We start from the raw sequence: 23,358 nt of genomic DNA, 5'->3' as shown, positions 1-23,358 counted from the left end.
TCATGTGATAGGTCAGTTTGCAATTTTGTAAAGGAACATCCATAGTATTCTGTGTTTTGGCTGTTCCCAATTCATGTTAAGACTTTGTAGGATCTGTTTCTTCCTCCAAACTTTCTGTAGCATTTATTGTTCACAGAATTTCTGATGATGGCCATTCTGATCCTTGTTAGGTGAATGCATCAGTGCAGTTTCATGCCTGTGTTTGTAGTAATCAGTGATACTGAGCATTTTCTCATATGCTTCTTGGCCGTTATGTCTTCTCTGGATGAATGTGTTTGGGTCTTCTGCCTGTATTTTTGGGGGATTGTTTTTTTTGGTGTTGAGCTGTATGATCTCTTTGTGAATTTTCAAGATTAACCCCATTTTCATTGCTTGTTTGCAAATACTTTCTCTTATTCTGAGGCTTGTCTTTTTGTCCTGATGATGGTTTCCTTTGCTGTGCAGCAGGTTTTAAGTTTCCTTAGGTCCCGTTTGTTTATGTTTATTTTTATTTTCTTTACTGTGGGAGGTGTGTTTAAAAAAAGATCTTTTGTCCATTAAAATTCCTGGGATAATTCTTGAAAGTCAGGGGATGGTTTTAGAAAAGCATGGCCTGTGTGCTCTCATGTCTGCACCCACAGAAAGTATTGAGAAAGAAGAGTAAAACTGCCAATAGCACATGCTTTTTCTAGTCGGGAACAGTTGATTACTGGTTTGGTTAAAACTTAGAAGTAAAGAATCCTATGCAACTTGTTGCAGTAGCCCAACAAAAAATACAGTTCAAATATGTATTTTTTAATATAGTTCAAATATTCTTAAGCACTGTTGAGAGTTTTGTCCCACCAAAAGGTGTCTTGAGAAACAATCAATCCTACTAAGTTCATTTTAATTTTGCATGGTTATTATGCATCTTTCTATGAAAAATGGTGTTTCATACCCAATATCCTATTGTAACAGCTCATCTCATATTATTTTTAGAAGTTCAATTTTGAGACATAAGTATTAGGATATGTGTTTTTAATTCAGTTTTTTCATGGAATTCAAGTGTATTTAATACTGAAATCAGATTTAAAATGTTGTGAATAAAATTATAAACTCTCAAGACTTTTAAAATTAAAGCATGAGGCATCAATATTTTTTTAATTTCTTAGATTTATTTCCCAGACTTCCCTCCAGGAGGATATATTCATATAAGAGAACTTAGGTTGAACAGTATGAGATGTTCTCTTCAGTGAGATAGAAAGTAATCTTTTTTTCCCTGATAACCTTTTCATGAAGTTCTAAAGTTGCAGAAAAATACAGATTAAAAAATCTTCACTATCAGCTTCTCTGAATTATCAGATAGTAACAATTCCAGTTTTTATTCATATACGTGTTTGTGTGTATATATATTAATGACATATATATATATGTATACATGTGAACAGAAAGAGGTAAAGTTGTACTTTTAAAACAATTATAGTGAAATATGCCAAGAGGTCAAATATACTCATTATGTATTCTAATTATTTATTCCTACTTATTCAGTAGAGCTTTGGCAGAGGGACAGATTATCTTGTATATATAATCAGATACTCTGGAATACTGTGGTTTATAGGCTTTAAGAATCTGGTAAAGAGAAAGGAAAGGCCTCTGATTCGTGGCCACTCCTTCACAGTAGGATCATCAGAGGCTGCATAGGTCTGGGGTGAGGAGACGCGATGGTTGATGATGACAGTGATAAACTGAAAGCAGTGGGGAGTTAAGAAGAGAGAAAAGGAATTACCACTAAGTATACTCGTGTGTAGGCCTGAGGGTTGAGGGAGGGCAGTGTCACAAATAGTGCCACACAGTAATCTGCCCTTGGTGTTGGAGGTTAACAAATACGAAGCTTTTGGCGTCATTCTTCTGAAATTACAAAGCTTGTTCCTAAGAAAACAATTAACTTCCTTGGAATGGAGATTTCATCCATTAGAGGCTGAGACAGTCAGGCTTGGGCATCGTGACCATCTATCTGTTCTGCCCCTCCCGATTCTGGACGTAGGCTGTGTGGGTCATGCTCACCGTCCAGTTCTGTCCCCATTATCCCTCTTGGATCTGGTTTGAAGTGCTCAGCTTCCTTACCAGTGAAGGAAATTCCTCACCACTACTGTTAGTTGGGTAAGCAAAGGTAGCTGACTTTGTATTTCATGGTTGAAGAAAGGTCTGCTAAGCAAATTTTTTAAAATAAAGCAAACTTATAGGCTAGGTATGTAAGTTAGTATTCACTGACTTTCTCAAGAACTTCTCATTCACTCCTTGTAGCAGTCCTGCGAGGAAAACATCCGTTTCTCTTTTTCAGTTCAGTTCAGTCGCTCAGTCGTGTCTGAGTCTTTGCAACCCCATGGACTGCAGCACGCCAGGCTTCCCTGTCCATCACCAACTCCTGGAGCTTAAACTCATGTCCATCGAGTTGGTGATGCCATCCAACCATCTCATCCTCTGTTATCCCCTTCTCCTCCTGCCTTCAATCTTTCTCAGCATCAGGGTCTTTTCAAATGAGTCAGCTCTTCGCATCAGGTGGCCAAAGTATTGGAGTTTCAGCTTCAACATCAGTCCTTCCAATTAATATTCAGGACTGACTTCCTTTAGGATGGACTGGTTGGATCTCCTTGCAGTCCAAGGGACTCTCAAGAGTCTTCTCCAACATGCCAGTTCAAATACAGTTGTTAGATCCTAATAAACTGTGGCCAAACTTCATGATCCCAAAAGTCAGTTTTACCTTGTTGGTTCTTGATTTCTAGTTCCTATCATTTTCTAGTACCTTTATGTTATTTCACCAAAACAGGCAGAAATGTAAAAACAGTGCTTTTAATTCTGTCTGTGAATCCAGGCTTGGTTAGTAGTGACTCATTTCTAAATCTTCATGTGCTCAACAGTCTAACCTGTTTGAAAATGGGGTTTTGGACCAGTGGCTTTTGCACTCGTTTCTTTGCTCCATTCTTTGTAACAAAAATGAAGTTTTCTTGTCTTGGTTTATTTCCTTTGAAAGCCATGGAGTAGAGAATAGATTTGTTAATTATTTTGAACAGTCATACCTCCTGCCTCTTTGCCCCTTGCTGGCTTCCTAGTATTTTAATGATGGAAGACCAGTATAAATCCTTCTGCTGCTCCTTTTGGTTGATGATTTACCAGCCTGAGGCAGATGATGGTCTGAAAATTCATGGGCAGCTGCTCGGAGGATCCAGGCAAGGTAGACTGGTGATGGGCAGGTCGATGTGGTGGGACAGGCGTGGACTCTGGTGAACTGGAGAGAACACGCCTCACCTGAAGGGGCGACAGCTCCTCTTCTACGGGTCTTGATGCCCAAGTGAGAACAGGAGCCTGGGGTTTCAACCATGCACGTTTTCCAAAAGAGCTTGAAATCTGAATCTTACTGTTAAAAGTTTTCACTTTTTAGATGTTAGAAACTAATAACTGTGATAAAGATGATGGCCTCAATATGTGGAGGGAATATGATCTACAGGTCAATGATTTGTGACCACTCATGTACTCTGTGATAGAGAGGATTGAGTCCCTGTGGGTGTTTGAGGAAGACCAGGCTTCCCAGGTGGCGCTAGTGGGAAATCCACCTGCCAGTGCTGGAGATGCAGGAGATGGGGGTTTGATCCCTTGGCCGGGAAGATCCCCTGGAGAAGGAAATGGTGACCCACTTTGGTGTCTTTGCCTGGAGAATCCCATGGACTGGCAGGCTGCAGGTCCATAGGGTCACAGACATGACGGGGCAACTGAGCACGCAGACAAAGGGTTACATCAGTAGAGTTCCATTCTTTTGTACTGAGGGGTTGATGTAGGTACCAAAAGAAGGATTAATATGCTGTTTGTCAAATTCCCAGTTACTTTTGGAGAGTGAACTATCAATCAGTTCTTTATCTTGCTGGAAAGAAAAATTGGAGCCAAAGTGATGAGTTGAATTCCTGTAGTGCTGCTCAAAGTTCAGAGAATGGTGGACCCAAGCTGCCCAGTTGGCAACTTGTGTTTGGAGATGGCAAAATGTCGCTCAGTAGAAGGAGTTACAGGATCTTATGTATTTCATAGATCCTCCCAAAGTCTTGCCAACAAATGTCTCTCATTCTACAAAGTAAATATTTAGAGGGAGGAGTTGCTCCAAATCTATTTGATACATTGGATAAGACAATAATTCTACTTATAATTTAGCAGGAGGTTCATAAAGTGAGCACAGTTTCATCTGACATGCCGGTGAAATATTAGTTTACTCTTTAAAGGAGGAAGAACTCAGAAAAGACATTTCTGTGGTTTTCTGCCTGTGTGAAGATGACTCCTAATAATGATTTACTACCATGAAAACTAAGACCAAGGGTCTGTGTGTATAAACGTGACCCATTAAAAGAAACAAGTAATCTGATATTATTGGATGTAGGTATTTTCTTAGAAATGCTCAGCACTAATGAATACATCAAAAACCATACTTTATTTTATGTATAGCAATACAATTTACATATTAAATAACACTATAATAGAATGATTTGATATACTTTTAAACAGAAGAAAAAAGGGAAAAATTTCAGGTTACAAAACCCCTCCCCCCGAACAAATTAAAAAAAACAAAAACAGCACTTTATCCAAATGGGTCAATGCAACAAATGTATTCAGTGTGACTAATTATGTCTAATTCCTATTGCACAAATGGTCAATGAAATTAAAAAAGAAAACCCAACTGTCACAATCACTGCCTCAAAGAAATAACACATGTTGGATTCTTTTGGAATGCAAAGATGGTTCTTGCTACTTCAATACACAGAAAGTTGAATTCACATATCCACCACAAAGGAAAAAAAAAAAAAAACTATGACAGAATTGAAACTAGAAAAAAATTAGCTTTATATGAAAATATAAAATTCTATGATTATATACCATAGATACAAAGTTCCCAGAAGATGCTTATCCAAGCAACAAAATATTTACAGTTTTAATGATTTTCGCTATTTCAAAATGAAGTGAAAGAAACATGAATCCACACAAAGGCTGAATTTTTTTTTTCTTTTTTTTAAGAAACGATGGCTACTTGCTAGTTTCAAATGTCCTAACAAAAAAGGAGTCACTACCCCAAATGTTGGAGAGTTGCGACATTTTATAAAATCGTTTGTCTCCTTTTCTGGAGATGTTTTATTTCTTAAAACTCAAGATTATTTTTCTTGAAATTAATTATCCTCTGTAGAAAATGCTTCCCTTTGCAAATATTTAACAAAAATACTAAAAACAGTTTAACAGCTAAGACAAAGTAGAGGCCAAATACCATTCTTACAACTCCTTCCGGTTTGTCGCATGCCTTCTTTCTAGAGATAAGTGAAGCCAAAATCGTATGTTAGATGGCAGCTATGGGCAAGCGCAAAGGGGCAAGTGAGATTACAGCTGTTTCAAAAAAAAAAAGCAGGCATTTTCCCTTCATATAAAAATTCACTGGCACCATTTGAACATAAACTTTAGGACTTGGAGTTGGAAATGTATTTTCCAATATAACTTGCTAGATTCTGAAGACAAACTACATTTTTGATTATCATTTCCTAAATTATGATGAGTTTGGGTTTCTTTAACATTTTTTTGCTTACAATTAGTATGTGTCTTTGGTAAATTGGTATCTATATTTTAAGTTTTAAATACAGTATATATGCGTTTAAGAAAATTCATAACAAGGCAGTTGTGCTGTCATTATAAAATAATTAAGGTTATCTGTTGATTTCGATATGTCACTCCGGGCTAAAACCTACAGCCACCAGACCCTAAATGCCATAAACATCTCTGACCTTGCTGGACTTTTCAACTTGAAATTGACTCTGAAAGCTCCAAGGCATAAAAATTAGGAAAAGCGATTCACCTCATCTTAATCATCTTGAATTTCAGAAGGAAACTTTTTTTTAAAGTATAAAAGTATTGTGACTTTCAGATGCAGGAAAGTTCTTGGCGCAGTGAGGTGTGTTTTCTCTGATGTCCAGCATGGCCACGTGTCCTGATCTCTGCAGTTCATTTTGAATGTGTGCCTTCTGCTTACCTAGAACTCATACACTCTAAAAGCTTATTTTTATAACAGCACACAGTAATTTGCAGTAGCTATTTCCTTTCCTCCTGAGTGCATGGGCTAATAACCTTGTTATTTAGTTAAGCAATGTGCTTCTGTCTCAAAGAAAACACCATCTTTGAAACTCTTTGCCTCTGCAAAGATACAAGCGTATATTTGCCAATGCCATATGAATAATAATAGGATACACTCTGTAGTCAAAGGGAGGAACCGCTGACTATAACTATCCTCCACGAAGTGTGTTTGGACCATTTTGGCAAGATGGGCAAACCGCAATTGCTTGTGGTTCAGTGGGTTAGGGTTTGTAGACTGGTTCAGGCCCACTACAGACACTCGAATGCTCACAGAGAAATTCTAAGCCATCCTTGTGACGTTTCTGTTTTATCTCCAACCTATTTCTCTCTTTTATCATGATTCTGATACCCATGGAAGAAACGGTCACAGAATTGGAGGGTATGAATGTCCATGAATTGGGCCCTCTGTAATAGCACAGATAGTGAAGGACAGGGAAGCCTGGCGGGCTGTATTCTATGGGGTTGCGAAGTGTCGGACACGACCGAGTGACTCAACAATAGCACAGAAGGGAATACTTGCCACGTGTCCTGAAAAAATTAGAGGGACCACAAGCCCCAACCCGCATGTTGCTTCTGAAAGTCAGGTCCACTGTGCCATCCACTGAGGAGTCAGCTCATGTCAACACTCTACAGCTAAAGTGAGCTCCGTAATGGACTAGTGACCTAGCTCTTGCCATGCGGAGGTGAAACTGTGCTGAAACCTTCCCCTTCCTGGTCTCCCTCATCCAGCCCGTGGCGGTAGTGTTGGTGAGGTCAGGATTCTCCCTCAAGTGTTAGGAAGAGGCTCCGCACGTCACCTCTGATGGGAGTGGAGGGACGGTGAACGAGTCTGTGTTCTCCACCACTCACGGTTGGGCTCTCCTGTTCACATTTTCTCAAGCAAGCGCTCACAGTCCGTGAATAGTGGACTACCCTGTGTGGCTAAATCTGCGCGATGAGAAGATGAGATGAATCCTGGCAAGTTATGTTGTTTATGAAAACTTGGTTGACCTGGCCCGTGTGTTAGAAATCCCAGGCCAGGAGGCCTCAGCAGCTTTGGTCCTTTGAGCTCTGCTCTGACAAACTTCATAGAAAATCAACTCAGGACAAACAGAGTCTCCGTGCTGCTTATCACGGACGTTTTAATGCCTAGCCAGAAAGTATGGTCACAGCCAGTGTGACCTGTTGGTTGATGTTTATTGACATAAAAAACTTAACCAAAACCCTTTTCCTCTTCCCAGGCTGAGTCCTGGTGATGGCTTAACTTCTGACAGAAGTCACCCGTCAAAAGCAAATATGCACCAGAAGAAACAGATCTCAGTAAGTAGCTTATGTTTCTAACTTGCTGAACTGAAATTTCTTGTGAATGCTCCTGATTTCCCCATGATGGATGGCAGGGTGAATGTGGCTCTGGGAAATTGCCTCCTTGGGCTCTGTGTCCCTATGAGCAGTCTCTTTTACTGAAGTGACCTGTTTTTGAGGCTAAAATACACAAAAGCATACAAAGCTGTCTCCTACTGTTAAGAACTCTTTGAAAATATCACTGTTACCTTTCACTCAAGATTCTAATTCTCTCTCTCCACATCAGATTTCTCCATGTGGAGGAACCTAGATAGTCCCAAGACTTTTTGCTAATTAATTAATACAATATTTTCAGCTTAAGTAGAAGAATACATGTAGTTAACGAGCTTTATCATGAACTATTTGGCCAAAAAGAAAGGAAAGAAAAGAATGTAAAAATGTTAACTCTATAGGTAGTTTTTATTAGATTGCTATATGAGTAATAGGAATATTAGGACTACTTTCAAAATTATACACCTGCCAAGATTTGCATTATTCCACCTGCCAAGAGGTATGAAATTATAAACCATGAAGCATTAATGAAGACTCACTAAAGGATTTCATTACTGGAGTTATGTAAAATATTGCCATCTCTCTTTTGTAAAAGATGGCCCTGATTTGGGGGGCAGGGATGCAACTATTTCAGAGAGTCAAATGGAAATAACACACACTGTCCACATAGCTACTGTGAAAACTGTAATACAGAGATATCCTTTATTTTGACACAGTTGGGCATTTTTTAAAGCTAGGAATATAACTTTGAAACTAGGAAGTGATGTTCACATCAGATGACTCTTCAACCTTCTTGTTTCTTAATGGACACCTTCATCATCACAAATGGGACTCTCTCAAGGCCATGACATGGACAGGCCTTCAGAGTAGCCCCCCCGCCGCTATTCTTTAAAAGAAAACAGCGCTCATCCACTCCATTAAAACCCAGAAGGCATACAGAAGTACTGAGCAGTGTCTTAAAAAATAGGAGAGGATTGAGGAAAAGGACAGCATTGCCTGCTAGGAGGATGCAGCTGCTTTAGCAAGAGTAATAATTAAAAAAAAAAAAATTAAGAGTCACTGTCATAACAAAGACCTTCACTATACTGAATTAAAAAGTAGCATGTATGGTGTCGTGGAATGTCACATCAGGGTTTGCTGTAGTATCAGATTATAGGCAGTTAACACTGATCAGATAGTGCAAACTAGGAAAAACCGCGTTTCACTGTGGGAAATGAACAGAGGTGCAAATGCTCAGTAGGATACCATTAAGACATAAAATGGCAAAAAATAAATATCAAAACTTTTATCAGTGTAAAAAAGTAACTGGGTTATCATATAACCTAGACCTAGAGTCTGGCAAAAAAAAGGCCTCAAGAAAGTTCTCAGTCTTCAGAAGGTTTACAAATGAAGCACTCTTTCACGATTCCAGTCACACCAGCGACTCCATGCTCTCGGCAGGGTCCGACTCGTCCGCAGTGAGAGCGGCGCCGTTTCTGTCCACTGTCATGGGGCCATTTCCATTCTCTTTAGTGCTGACCAAGCTGAGCATCGCTTTGTAGACAAACTGGTACTGTTCCTGGAAAACGAGAGGAAGATGGTTTTGGAGCTGAAGAACAGCTTCATCTCATTTCACTGCAGGTAAAAGTACTGATTAAAAATCTAACTGAAAAATACACTAGAGACATGGGAATATATGTCTATGCTCCTGAAGAAACTTACACAATCATCTGTGGAATCTGTTATGATCAAAACCGACACCTGCTTTGTGTCCTTTGCATCTCTTACCTTGGAATGGTCCACTAAGATAATAAGAAATCTGTACTTTATCTTCAGAAAACACGACATACTCTAGAAAGCAGAGTTTGTTTGCTCAGCAGTTCTGACATGTGGGCCAGAGAATCCTTTATTGCAGAGGGCCATCTCAGGTGTTGTGGTATGTTTAACAATGTCCCTGGGCTCCACTCACTTAACCCCATCCCCAGTGGTGATCATAAAAAGGGTCTCCGACATTGCCCAACATCCCCTAGGGGGCAAAATTACTCCACCCTCACCCCCATTGAGAACTACTGTTGTACAGGATGAGGCTGAGTTTCAACTGATGTTGTACAGGTTTTGCAAATAAGCACAGTACTTACAATGTCTGTAAATACTCCAGGCCTCATCAGATTGATCATTTTTGCAACCTGGAAAACATCCACGGCATTTTCATTCTCCAGTTGCTGGGACAAGGTGGTAAGAGCACACAGCATTCCTGCTGAAACCGCGCCATACCTTGGGGGCAACAAAAGAAAAAGCTATTGCAGAATCACTAAAAGACTGAATATACTGGAATGAAGTCACCATCACGTATTTCTGTAGACGCTAGGGAGCCTGTATTGATACCTATTCTAGAACACAAAAATGAATGAAATGCTGACAAGAGATTTTAAGGTTAGCATAAAGGTGACACTTGTTCATAACGTGGCCTCTTTTGAGACTGGTTTATCAGTTGTTTCACTTGATGGCTAGTTTGAAAAGTTCAAAATTAGACTTGCGAGGGCAATAAGAAGATTTGACGTGAGGGAGGAGTTAGGTGATATGATAGGAAAAATAATATGAGGATTTTAACTGGAGGCTATGAGATAAGTAGAAAGAGGCAAAAAGCTCTGGAAAAAAATTATTTTTTAAATTCCAAATGGCTAAACTGAACTTTCAGAATCTGAATAAAAATGGAAATCTATGGCCCAAAAGGCAGTCAGAAAATTTTCACAGTGAGTTTCATATTTAGTAATTATTTCTGGCATGGAAGTGGAACTTTCCAAGTATGACCACCTTCTATAAAACTCTTGGAAAAATATGTTTCTGTTTGCTTCACACACAGGCACGAAAAAGGCTTAGAAAGGGTAGCAGGTATTTTCATCAGGCCATTTCAAAATGCTTTCTTGACCCCGGTATTTAAGAAATATTCTCCTAAAATTTTCTACCTCATTACATTTAATTGTTGAATTCATTGGAATCTTATTCTTATTTTGATGTAAGGCAGGGGTCTCATTTTAGTCATTTTTCCAACAGATAACCACTGGTGCCAGCATGTTATAGTGAACAGTCTCCTCTTTCCTCATTGATTTAGGCTGCCTTTTTAATAATTTGCCAAATTTTCATATACACAGGCGTATTTCTGAACTCTCTGGTTTGGCCCTTTAATCTGCTTGTCTGTCTTTTGATACTGTATTTCCCCACAGTTGCTTAAATTCCCTTAGGTTTTTAGTAGTCTTGACACTTGATGAAGCAGGTTTATACAATAGTCTTGGCTGCTAGCAGTACAGTTACTGTTTCACTTTTAGGGCTTCAGACATATGTATTTGCATTTTTCACTTGTACACTCATTTCCATGTCTACCCTCCTACCTCATCCCATTCTACCTTATATTAACTGATACTGGACTGTCAAGGAATATAAACAGTTGTTGGGATTTTGGTTAGGCTGCACTGAATATCTTAAGTAGATCTGAGGAAATAAACCTCTTTTTGAGCTTTTCTGTTCATGAAGATACCTTTCTTTCCATTTGCTCAGGTCTTTTATAGTTTTCAGTTAGATTTTACAGTTTTCTGCATATTGTTGTTTAGTTGCTAAGTCGTGTCTGACTCTTTTGGGACCCCATGGATTATAGTTGACCAGGCTCTTCCATCCATGGGATTCTCCAGGCAAGAATACTGCCATTTCCTTCTTCAGGGGATCTTTCTGACCCAGCGATCAAACCCCCGTCTCTGGCGTCGCCTACACTGGCAGGCAGGTTCTTTACCACTGAGCCACCAGGAAAGTCCAGTTTTCTGTATAGTCTTCCCCAATGTCATTTTAGGGTGATTCCTAGGTAGTTCCTGTTATTCCAAAGAATGGCCTCTCTTTAGGACATCAGTGTTTGGTTTCAGTGGCTATATATAGGGAAGTTATTGATTTTTCACATGGTGAACTTGTATTCAGCCACGTAGAACTTTTTTTTAAGTTCTAATAATCTGTAGATTCTAGAACTTTTTTTAAGTTCTAACAATCTGTGGATTCTCTAGGTTAGTTGGCTACACCATCATCCGCCAATAATGCCAATTATGTCTTTCTTTTATACCTCTTACATCTTTTGCTTTTACTGCTTTGGATAGGATATCAATAGTCTTCCATTCTGACACTGTGAAGAGTTACCATATTGTGTTATGGTAAAGCATCTACTTTCTTAATAATAAATAAAAGTATTTCTATAGGCATCTGAGAAATAACATTTAACAAGTTAAAGAGAATGCTTTTGACTTTAAGTTTGCTTAAGAGTGTTTTCTTTTGGGGATGGGGATAATGAATGCGTGTCATTTTATTGTATGTTTTCAAACATCTATAAAAAAAGTTCCTAAAGTCCTGAATTCACTGAGAACAGTTTTTTGGTACCATTTAACTAGCTCTGTATTTCTGGGAGAAATCTTTTTAAATGATGTATGTAATTCTTTCAATATAACACACTGGGTTTTATTTGACAGCATTTTCTTCAGATCTTTGTACCTGTATTCAAGTAAGTAACAATGGCTTACACTGTTCCCTTCCATTCTGGTGTTAGCTTTGTCTGTTTTCTTAATCAAGGTGACATTACATGTTTTCTCTGTGTGCTACAAGTGTAGCCTGGTCAAAACGCAGTGGGCCTAGACAGGTTGAAAACTGTAAATACCAGGCTTGTAAGTACTTTACATGTGCCAATGATTTTAATCCTCAGAAAAATCCAGGTACTATTAACATCCCCATTTTGAGGTTGAATAAACAATGTACATCCAGGTAAGTAACTGGGGTCATAGCTTGGGAGACGAGATTTTTTTTGCTGCGGCTGATACACATTGGGGGCTCAGATCAGAGACTGGTAAGTACCATATGTTCCCTAAGTATTGTTTATTATGATTAGGTAGGCTTAACAATTTATTGGTATAGCACTATAAATAGTTTAAAATGTTTATTTCATTTCTTTTAAAACATTTATATGATTTTTAACCTGTTAGCAAAATACAAAGTATAGTAACCCTCATGGCTCTGTCACTAAACTACAACAATCATCAGCTTGCAGCTGCTTGCGTTTCATGCCTATTTCCGCCACACGTGTTTTGAAGCAAACCCCAGATTTTTTATCCATTAATAAATCAGTGTAAAATTCCAAAAGATATGGACTTTAAAAATAAACATCATCTTATCACAGTTAACAATTTTTAAAACATTTGAGGACTACAGGTTAAGTGGGAGACTTTTTTTCCTTCCCCAATGGTAAATTATGCCTTCTCTGCTTTTTTCACCATTTTCCAGAGTTGTATCTCTTGTTAATAAAATTTAAGCAATAAAGTTGATCTGCTTCCCGGGTGGCTCAAATGGTAAAGCATCTGCCTGCATTGCGGGAGACCCAGGTTTGATCCGTGGGTCAGGAAGATCCCCTGGAGAAGGAAATGGCAACCCACTCCAGTACTCTTGCCTGGAAAATTCCATGGATGGAGGAGTCTGGTGGGCTACAGTCCATGGGGCCGCAGAGAGTCGGGCATGACTTCACTTTCACTTTCATCCTTGCCTCCATTTCATTACTATTTGCTCTTCTTAGTACATTTTGTGGATTTATTTAGTTCTTTTTCTGGGTTCTCCAGTTGAAAGCTTAGTTGTTCTTTTTTTAATATTTTCTCCAATATATGGATATATATATGTATATATAGATACATACATTTTTTTCCCCCTCTGAGTGTGAATCCTGTTAGGTTTTGAAAGTAACTATCAGAGCCTCTGTGTTAAAAATTGGTCATCAATTTGACTCCATGGTCAACGTGGGGCAGTACTGAGTCTGAGTAATGGACCGTAGCCTGGACCCTTATTCCAGCTTAAAGTAACAACTACTGTAAGTTCAAAATCCAATGAAGTTTAAATGTGACTCATCATCTGACGAGATTCTCAGTGATGGTCGAGGTGTTTAAGCAGTCTTTACTCCCCCCAGTCTGAACTACTAGTAGCTCCTCAACTATATACGGCGTTTCTTCCACTGTCCCTGCTTTTGTCTTTCTCGCCCCTATACTTGGAATGTCCTTCTCTTGGGTACAGACTTTAACATTTATGTATTTAATTTAGAAATGTTTACATTAAAAAAATAGAACTTTAGAAATATAGTTGACTTATAATGTGACAATCTCGGCTGTATAGCAACGTGACCGTTCAACACATGTATACATTCTTTTTTTTCTACTCTTTTCGATGAGAGTTTATGCCAGAAAGCCCCCTGTGGAATATACAATAGGACCATGTGGTTTCTCTGTCCTCTGTATAATAGGTTGCATCCACAGACCCCAAGCTCCCCATCTACCCCCCACGCCCCTTCTCCCGCTTCACGAGCACATGTCTGACCTCTGTATGTGTGAGTCTGCTTCTGCTTTGCAGGTAGGTGCATCTGCGCCGTATTTTAAATCCCACAGATAAGTGATGCCATATGGTATCTGTCTTTCTCTGACTTACTTCACTTAGTATGGTGTTCTCTAGGTCCATCCATCTTGCTGCAATGACACTGTTTCACTCTTTTTAATGCAGGTGTAGTATTCCACTGTGGATGTGTCCCACTTTATCCATTCCTCTGTTGATGGGGGCACATACCGTTATAGGCCACTACTGGACCAGCCTTGTTAACTGTGGTTTTCAGATCTTTTCTCTGAATGTTACTATTCTTTGTATCCTTGTATCCTGATAATTCATTTTAATATCTCATCCCTTTATTCAGTTATTACAGAATCTTCAGGCCATGATTTCTTCTCAGCTTTTTTCTTCCTCGTTCATCTATCTCTCCATAGATCATCCCTTAGATCGATGTCAGAACTTCTGTATCTGACTTCCATATCTGAGTCTAATTGCAGTTTTGTCCATTCTACTACTAGCCCGTCTCTTATCCTTTCCATTTATTAGCCTCTAATTTGTTCCAATTTCATAATCAGTGTTTCTGATTCATTTCATTAAATCTTTAGAATGATGACTGCTCTTTTAACTCTGATTCACTGTATTATTTTTTCTTGTTCATTATGTTGTCTTTCTTCAGATTCTAAAATGAACTGAGTTTACCTTCTCATTGTAGCATAGCTAGGATTTCCCACCTCCTCCACCCCAATCATTTGTATTAATGTTTTTCAACGTTTAACCTTTTAATCTCTGCTTAATTTGTTCTAGTGAAACTGTTAGGATCTTTTTTCCTTCTCCCTTTCGAGCTAACCTCAGCCATCAGTTAGGAAAGTCAGGTATTACGTGCTTTATTATGCAGTGTGCACTCCATGTGGGATTACTCTGCCCTTTGCCTGGGTTGTCTTTCCTTAATACTTAGCCACTCTTAAATAAGTATCTAAATAAAAGGAAAGTCCTACAAAATAAGACTTTAAACATGACTAGAAACTAGGTCAAATCAAATCAAATGCACAGATACTTTGAAGTATCAGTCTTGAAAGACTGAAAAAGGCCATTCTCTTTTAGAAGTTTAGGAATTCAGCAGGATTAAAGGAGGTTTGTCAAGTCTCATGCATTTGCACTTCACATTACAGAGACTTGGTGGAAAAGCAACACAGGTAATTTATAACTTAGCTAATACAAGAATAGTATATAAATTCACTGGTTTGGTAGTTTGCCACTTTCTCAAAGGGCCCCCTTGAGAGTAACAGTGCTTTAACTCTTAGCTGTTACAATGTATTCTCATCTTCCTCTGTCAATGCTTCAAACAATTGAAAGCAATTTCCCAATATACAGTAATATTTTTAAGTGGCTCTGTCTATATTCATTTGAAGAGACACTGGGGTTCCTTCTATCATCAGTATGTATAATACCTATGGCCTTTTGCCACTTAATTACACTTTTTACTACTTCATATAATTATTGCTGAAAGCAACTACTTCGTATAATTACCATTATTGTTGTTTTGCTTATGCGATGTTTTAAAAATCATAACCAAGATGGCAATGCAGGGGTAAAAACCCTGTCACTATGAAGGAAGTGAAGCTTCCTTTCAAAATCATTACGGCAGGAAGGAAAACAGAGTTAAAGCTTGAATATACTTTAATCCTGGAATAATGGCAACTCAAGCCTGTAAGACTTTTGGAAGTGGATGAGAAAATAAAGGCAAGTTATTCTGACTGGCGTGAGATCTGCCTAACTGTGCCTTTGATTTGCATTTCTCTAATAATGAGCGGTGCTGAGCATCTTTCCATGTGTCTGCTGGTCATCTGTATGTCTCCTTTGAGAAATGTCTATTTACGTCTTCTCCCACTTTTTGTCTGGGTTGTTTGTTTTAGGATGTTGAGCTGCATGAGCTGTGTGTATATTTTGAAGACTAATTCCTAGCTGGTTACAGAGTTGGCAAGTATTTTCTCCCATTCTGGGGGCTGTCTTTTTGTTGTCTGTGGTTTCCTTTGTTTGTGGAAAAGCTTTTGAGTTTAATTAGGTCTCATGTGTTTCTTATTTCCATTATATAGGAGATGGATCAAAACAGATAGTGCTGTGACTTACGTCAGTGTTGTTCTCTGAGTGGTGTTCTATGTTTTCTTCTAAGAACTTCACAGAGTCTGGTCTTGCCTTTAGGTTTTTAATTCGTTTAGGGTTATTTTTGTGTATGGTGTTAGCTGTTGTTCAAGCTGCTCAGTCATGTCCGACTCTTTGTGACCCATGGGCTGGAGCAGCCAGGCTTCCCTGTCCTTCACTGTCTCCCAGAGTTTGTTCAGACTCATGTCCATCGAGTCGGTGACGCCATCCAACCATCTCGTCCTCTATCGTTCCCTCCTTCTCCTGCCTTCAATCGTTCCCAGCACGAGGGTCTTTTCAAATGAGTTGGCTCTTTGCATCAGGTGGCCAAAGTATTGGAGCTTCAGCATCAGTCCTTCCAAAGAATATTCAGGGTTGGTTACCTTTAGGATTGACTGGTTTGATCTTGTAGTGAAAGGGACTCTTGAGAGTCTACTCCAAAACCACAGTTCAAAAGCATCACTACTTTGGCGCTCAGCCTTCTTTATGGTCCAGCTGTCACATTTACACATGACTGTTTCTCTTCTCATCTATTTGTAAACCTCCTCAGACAACCATTTTGCCTTTTCGCATTTCTTTTTCTTGGGAAAGGTTTTGATCACTACCTCCTGTACAATGTTATGAACCTCTGTCCATGGTTCTTCTGGCAATTTGTCAGATCTAATCCCTTGATTCTATTTGTCACTTCCACTATATAATCATTGGGTTTCCCTGGTAGCTCACCTGTAAAGAATCCACCTGCAATGCAGGAGCCCCGAGTTTGATCCCTGGGTCAGGAAGATCCCCTGGAGAAGGGATAGGCTACCCACTCCAGTATTCTGGCCTGGAGAATTCCATGGACTGTACAGTTCATGGAGTTGCGAAGTTCGACATGACTGAGCAACTTTCACTTTTTCAATGTCTAATCTTAAGAGATTTGATTTAGGTCAGACCTGAATGGCCTAGTGGTTTTCCCTATGTTCTTCAATTTGAGTCTGAATTTGGCAATAAGGAGTTCATAATCTGAGCCACAGTCAGTTCCCAGTCTTGTTTTTGCTGACTGTATACAGTTTCTCCATCTTTCACTGCAAAGAATATAATCAGTCTGATTTTGGTACTGATCATTTGGTGATGTCTGTGTGTATGGTATTAGAGAATGTTCTGATTTCATTCTTTTAAATGTAGGTGTCCAGTTTTCCCAGCACCACTTAGTGAAGAGACTGTTTTTGCTCCATTGTATATTCTTGCCTCCTTTGTTGTAGGTTAACTGACCTTAAGTGCATGGGTTTATTTCTGGACTTTGTATCCTGTTCTATTGGTCTATATTTCTGTAGCTTGCAGTATAGTCTGAAGTCAGGAAGCCTGATTCCTCCAGCTTCTTTTTTCTTTCTCAGGCTTGCTTTGGTTATTTGGAATCTTCTGTGTTTCCATACAAATTAAAAACTCTCTTGTTCTAGTTCTATGAAAATGCCATTAGTAATCTGATAGGGAGTCACCGAATCTGTAGATTAACCTGGGTGGTATATTTTAACATGTTCTTGGATTGGAAGCATCGATATTGTTATCCCTCTCCATCTGTTGCTATTGTTTTTAAGTTCTTTCTTAATAGTTTTCAGAGTGCAGGCCTTTTGCCTCCTTCAGTTCAGTTGCTCAGTCGTGTCTGACTCTTAGCGACCCCATGAATCGCAGCACACCAGGCCTCCCTGTCCATCACCAACTCCCGGAGTTCACTCAGACTCACGTCCATCGAGTCCGTGATGCCATCCAGCCATCTCATCCTCTGTCGTCCCCTTCTCCTCCTGCCCCCAATCCCTCCCGGCATCAGAGTCTTTTCCAATGAGTCAACTCTTTGCATGAGGTGTCCAAAGTATTGGAGTTTCAGCTTTAGCATCAGTCCTTCCAGTGAACACCCAGGACTGATCTCCGTTAGGATGGACTGGTTGGATCCCCTTGCAGTCCAAGGGACTCTCAAGAGTATTCTCCAATGCCACAGTTCAAAAGCATCAATTCTTCAGCACTCAGCTTTCTTCACGGTCCAACTCTCACATCCATACATGACCACCGGAAAAACCATAGCCTTGACTAGACGGATCTTTGTTGGCAAAGTAATGTCTCTGCTTTTCAATATGCTATGTAGGTTGGTCATAACTTTCCTTCCAAGGAGTGAGTGAAAGTGAAGTTGCTCAGTCGTGTCTGACTCTTTGCAACCCCATGGACTGGAGCCTACCAGGCTCCTCCATCCATGAGATTTTCCAGGCAAGAATAGTGGAGTGGGTTGCCATTTCCTTCTCCAGGGGATCTTCCTGACCCCGGGATTGAACCCAGGTCTCCCACAATGCAAGCAGATGTTTATCCTCTGAGCCACCCCAAGGAGTAAGTGTCTTTTAATTTCATGGCTACAGTCACCATCTCCAGTGATTTTGGAGCCCCCAAAAATAAAGTCTGACACTGTTTCCCTATCTATTTGCCATGAAGTGATGGGACCAGATGCCATGATCTTCGTTTTCTGAATGGTGAGCTTTAGGCCAACTTTTTCGCTCTCCTCTTTCACTTTCATCAAGAGGTTTTTTAGTTCCCCTTCACTTTCTGCCATAAGGGTAGTGTCATCTGCATATCTGAGGTTATTGAAATTTCTCCTGGCAATCTTGATTCCAGCTTGTGCTTCCTCAAGCCCAGCGTTTCTCAGGATGTACTCTGCATATAAGTTACATAAGCAGGGTGACAATATACAGCCTTGACGTACTCCTTTTCCTGTTGCTTCCTGACCTACATATAGGTTTCTCAAGAGGCAGGTCAGGTGGTCTGGTGTTCCCATCTCTTTCAGAATTTTCCAAGTTTATTGTGATCCACACAGTCAAAGGCTTTGGCATAGTCAATAAAGCAGAAATAGATGTTTTTCTGGAACACTCTTGCTTTTTCCATGATCCAGCCGATGTTGGCAATTTGATCTCTGGTTCCTCTGCGTTTTCTAAAACCAGCTTGAACATTTGGAAGTTCACAGTTCAGGTATTGCTGAAGTCTGGCTTGGAGAATTTTGAGCATTACTTTACTGGTGTGAGAGATGACTGCAGTTGTGCGGTAGTCTGAATATCCTTTGGCATTGCCTTTCTTTGGGATTGGAATGAAAACTGACCTTTTCCAGTCCTGTGGCCACTGCTGAGTTTTCCAAGTTTGCTGGTGTAAGAAACGCTGCGGGAAGAAGGAACCACCCCTATGGACCGTTGAACAGGGCCTTTTATTGGGCGGTCGCTCTCGGGCAGAACTCCCGGGGGCGGGTAAGCAGGAAAGCGAGGGCGGGGGGGGTCTGTGAAGCAAAGGGAGTCTGCAGGGTAAAGGGAGTCTGTGGAGTCTGCGAGGTGTGAGGGGCGGGGAAGGGGTTTTATAGCCCGGGCCGGGGCTCCCATATAAGGAAGAAAACGTGGGCTCAGCGGTGATTGGTGTGCAAGGGCTCCGTGTCGGTTCCTGATTGGACGGCGAGGGCTTCGTGTCGGCTCCTGATTGGTCAGCTTGGTTGCCGGCCCGTCTCCGGGGTGTGTCTGCAGCGCCCTCTGCCGGGGCATGTCCCGACATGCCCGGGCATGCCTCAGCACGCCTGACCTTTCCCTGACCTTTCGTCCTGACCTCGCCCTGACCTTTCGTCCTGGCCTTGCCCTGACCTTTCAGCTAGCATATTGAGTGCAGCACTTTCAAGAATCATCTTTCAGGATTTGAAAGAGCTCAACTGGAATTCCATCACCTCCACTGGCTTTGTTTGTAGTGATGCTTTCTAAGGCCCACTTGACTTTACATTCCAGGATGTCTGGCTCTAGATGAGTGATAACACCATTGTGATTATCTTGGTCATGAAGATCCTTTTTGTACAGTTCTGTGTATTCTTGCCACCTCTTCTTAATATCTTCTGCTTCTGTTAGGTCCATCCCATTTCTGTCCTTTATTGAGCCCATGTTTGCATGAAATGTTCCCTTGGTATCTCTAACTTTCTTGAAGAGATCTCCAGTCTTCCCCATTCTGTTGTTTTCCTCTATTTCCTTGCATTGATCGCTGAGGAAGGCTTTCTTATCTCTCCTTGCTATTCTTTGGAACTCTGCATTCAAATGGGTATATCTTTCCTTTTGTCCTCTGCTTTTCACGTCTCCTCTTTTCACAGCTGTTTGTAAGTCCTCCCCAGACAGCCATTTTGCTTTTTTGCATTTCATATCCATGGGGATGGTCTTGATCCCTGTCTCCTGTACAATGTCACGAACCTCATTCCATAGTTCATCAGGCACTCTATCACATCTAGTCACTTAAATTTGCCTCCTTAGGTAGGTTTATTCCTAGGTATTTTATTCTTTTTGATTTGATGGTAAACAGAATTGTTTAACTGGAAGTGCTTTACTGGTAATAATTTTTGAGCAAGGGGGGTCCTATGTTTTCACCTTACCGTGGACCTTACACATTAGTAGCTGGTGCTGGCTCTGATCCTTGCTAACCAGATACATGTGCACACAGGCCCTAGGACCTACCTTTGCAGCTCTCATTTCCTCACACAGGAAGAGTGGATCCTAAAATTACTCCCCTCATGGGGTGATTTCGAGGATTAAAAGAAGGACTCAATTAGTTCTAACTTGAGGGGGGTGTCTTTACAACAGCTGGTTCAGAAAGCAGTCCATATATTTCAGAAGCATTTGCTATAGACTATCTCAGGTCAAAATTAACAATTATTGAAAACCCCCTAAAAGAGCTTTTTCTTATTTGGCTGTTAGCTATCAGTCTTTACTGTATCAGACATTAGAGCTGAGAAAACATTGAAACACACCACCATGCAAGCACACATTCCCTTCGCTGTCAGAGTGGGGATGTCACCTGGGTCAGGTCACTCTGAGAAACTCCTCTGTACACTCAAGACAGAATAAAAGTGAACAAGGCTACCAGTATCTTTGTATTATTCTGAAAACTGTTGTGTCTGCCTGGATCACCTGGAAGGTGATCCAAGAGACCATCCCGCCGCCCTTCCCAATCGGGGACCCTCAGATCCCACTCTGAGAACTGCTGAATGAAATCAGCCTACTCTGGCATGCAACAGGGTGGTAGATTCACACAAGAAACCAGCCTTTTGGTTCTGTAAGTGAAGGTCTAAGCTACTACTGTCTCATAAAACGGTATAAGAACCATGACTGTGTTCCACACTCTTCTTAGGAAAATAGGCTGTGTGTTTACCATTTGACAGTAATGATTAATACAGATCAGCCTCTGGATAGGACTATCTTGAGCAGAAGAACATAGGAAGCTGAGAACAAAGCGGTTTGCCTTTAACCTATGCCTGGGCTCAAACTGAATGAGTGTACTTTTCGTTGAGGAAGTTTTACTCCTAAAGATCGTTTTATCTAGAAACTCCATTCACCTGGCACACAGCTGTGAGGACCAGGCAGAGAGCACAGAGTTTGTGCGCTAGAAGTTAACTCTCGGTCAGTGGAAGCACCCAGGCCTTTCCAAGCCTCCCCCCACCTATTTTTTGACAGGGTTTTAAAAACTTTGTAAATTGGCTTTATAGTCCACAGATAAATGTAAGCAGGTAAAATAACAATAACCAAAACAAAAACAAGGCTCTCCGGGCAAAGTTCATATATAAGCACATATCCTGAATAATGGGTAAGTCATCCTAACTTGAAACACGGTACCAACTCATATCAGTATTTTTCTACTGCCCACTGTGTGTCAGGCATGGGACTTCACTCTATGGAGAATGGGACAAATGAGTTCACACTGCTGGTCTCTGCAGTGTGGGGCTGACAGTCATGTAAACAAGCAGTGAAAGCGGATCTGATAAACAGGAATGGTACTGGTAAAGATGTGTTGTCTGTGAATGATCACCTCTGGGATGAATTAGAGACAGTTTCAAAGAGCGTGCCTTTTGAGGTGTGTGTTGAATGAGAAGACAGGAAGACTGGGATGATAGCTGGGGCAGAGTAGACTTCAACCAGGCTGCAGAAGGATTTGGAAAGTGTACTGAAAGCCTGCGGAGCATCTGCAAGCTCTGGGGGCCAATGATACATGGAGGTGAGGAGGCACAAAGAAGGACTTTGATGTCTTTCTGGTTTGTACAACTAAGTGGATGGGAGCAGGACGGGAGGCTGAGTTTGGACCTACAGATACTAGACTTGAGGTGTCTGTAGGCTAGCAGGAAGGGATAGTTAGAGGTGCAAAAGGTAAGATGGAAACTGAAAGGTAACTGGCATTCAGAGTGATGTACTAGAGCTAGCAACTACTTAAAAACTTCAAATTTGCTCAAGTAATGTAGAAAAATAATTTTAATGGACTCACTTCTCTCTTAAAGATGGTGGGTAAATGAATGAACACTTGATCGTTAGGGGCTTTTCATCCAGCTCACCTACGTAACATGTGAAGATGCACTAGTGTAGGATTAACTTGCTCTTTTCTTATTTAGACCTAAGAACAAGCTGTATCTGATTAAGTCCAGAGGTAACATATACAGCATGTAGTGTAAAGTGAAAATCACTGCATAAGACAATCCACCTCAAAGCTGTATATGGATGAATGAATCAAACAGTTCTGTTAAAATTGTACTTTTTTCCCCCTTTCTCCGTTCTCCAATATAAGATCAGCTGCATTCCTGAGTTAAGGGCAGATCCTTGGAGAACTATTAGTACCGCAAAATCCAAAACAAAACCAGGCAGCAACATCAGAATTTGGTCTGAGTTGCTAAAAGCTGGTAAAATCCAGAAGGTATTTGAAAAGCTAACCCAGATTAGTGGGGAGGAGGGAGACTCAAGAAGCAGTCCTCACTTTCTGCTATAACTGCATATCCTACAGTTGCTTAGACTAGGAGCAGGTACCTAGTTATTCTGAAGCTGTCTGTGTCATTTAAACACTACTGCTGGTTGTCACATTTCCAGGGATCTTACTTACTGGTGGTGGTTTAGTTGCTAACTTGTGTCCAACTCTTGGGACACCATAGACTGTAGCCTCTTAGTTCTTCTTAATCTAATTAAGAGGCAGGCTAACATTCTGAAATAGTCACTATTTTAAAAAGACCATCAGACTCCTTGGAAAGAGCCAGTCATGTGGCTTGCTTCAAACTGGTGACAGTACTGACCTCCGGCAGAAGTCTCATTTCCTCTGACCGCAACAGTTCAAAGCAAAGGCTTATTTTATAAGCTTCACTGTGAAATATATTAGTATCTACTCTAGCAGAGGGGGTGGTAATTTAATAGAAAATGCCTAACAACGTGCTGACTAAGGAAGCCACCTACCGTGGAACCTGGGCTAGAAGCTTGTGAGATTTGAAACCATCTGCCACTGTCTGGCAGGTCAAGTCCCAGCTATGAAGTCTGACTCCAGATATTCACACACCATTAGGTATATCTAGGACCCTGTCCCTCTCATTAAAGTGAGAGTATGTGGGGTCTGAACTCCATTCAGACACCTAGCAGCTTT

The 23,358-nt window shown here is 40.5% G+C and overlaps 1 protein-coding gene across 2 annotated transcripts in view; it reads right to left on the bottom strand.

Moving 5' to 3' along the window:
- Positions 1–7,879: 7,879 nt before the first annotated feature.
- PTPRG (protein tyrosine phosphatase receptor type G) overlaps positions 7,880–23,358 on the bottom strand; it is a 768,800-nt gene continuing 753,321 nt past the window's right edge. For both annotated transcript variants that reach the window (XM_052648333.1, XM_052648342.1), the window contains 2 exons: positions 9,558–9,693; positions 7,880–8,998 (listed from right to left, as the gene is read on the bottom strand). In XM_052648333.1, the coding sequence (XP_052504293.1) occupies positions 8,852–8,998; positions 9,558–9,693 (283 nt within the window). In that variant the 3' untranslated portion in view covers positions 7,880–8,851. The remainder of the gene's footprint in view (positions 8,999–9,557; positions 9,694–23,358) is intronic.

This window comes from Budorcas taxicolor, chromosome 1 (assembly GCF_023091745.1).
Source record: "Budorcas taxicolor isolate Tak-1 chromosome 1, Takin1.1, whole genome shotgun sequence".
In the NCBI taxonomy this organism is placed as follows: Eukaryota; Metazoa; Chordata; class Mammalia; order Artiodactyla; family Bovidae; genus Budorcas; species Budorcas taxicolor.
This window is presented reverse-complemented; position numbering and strand designations above follow the sequence as displayed.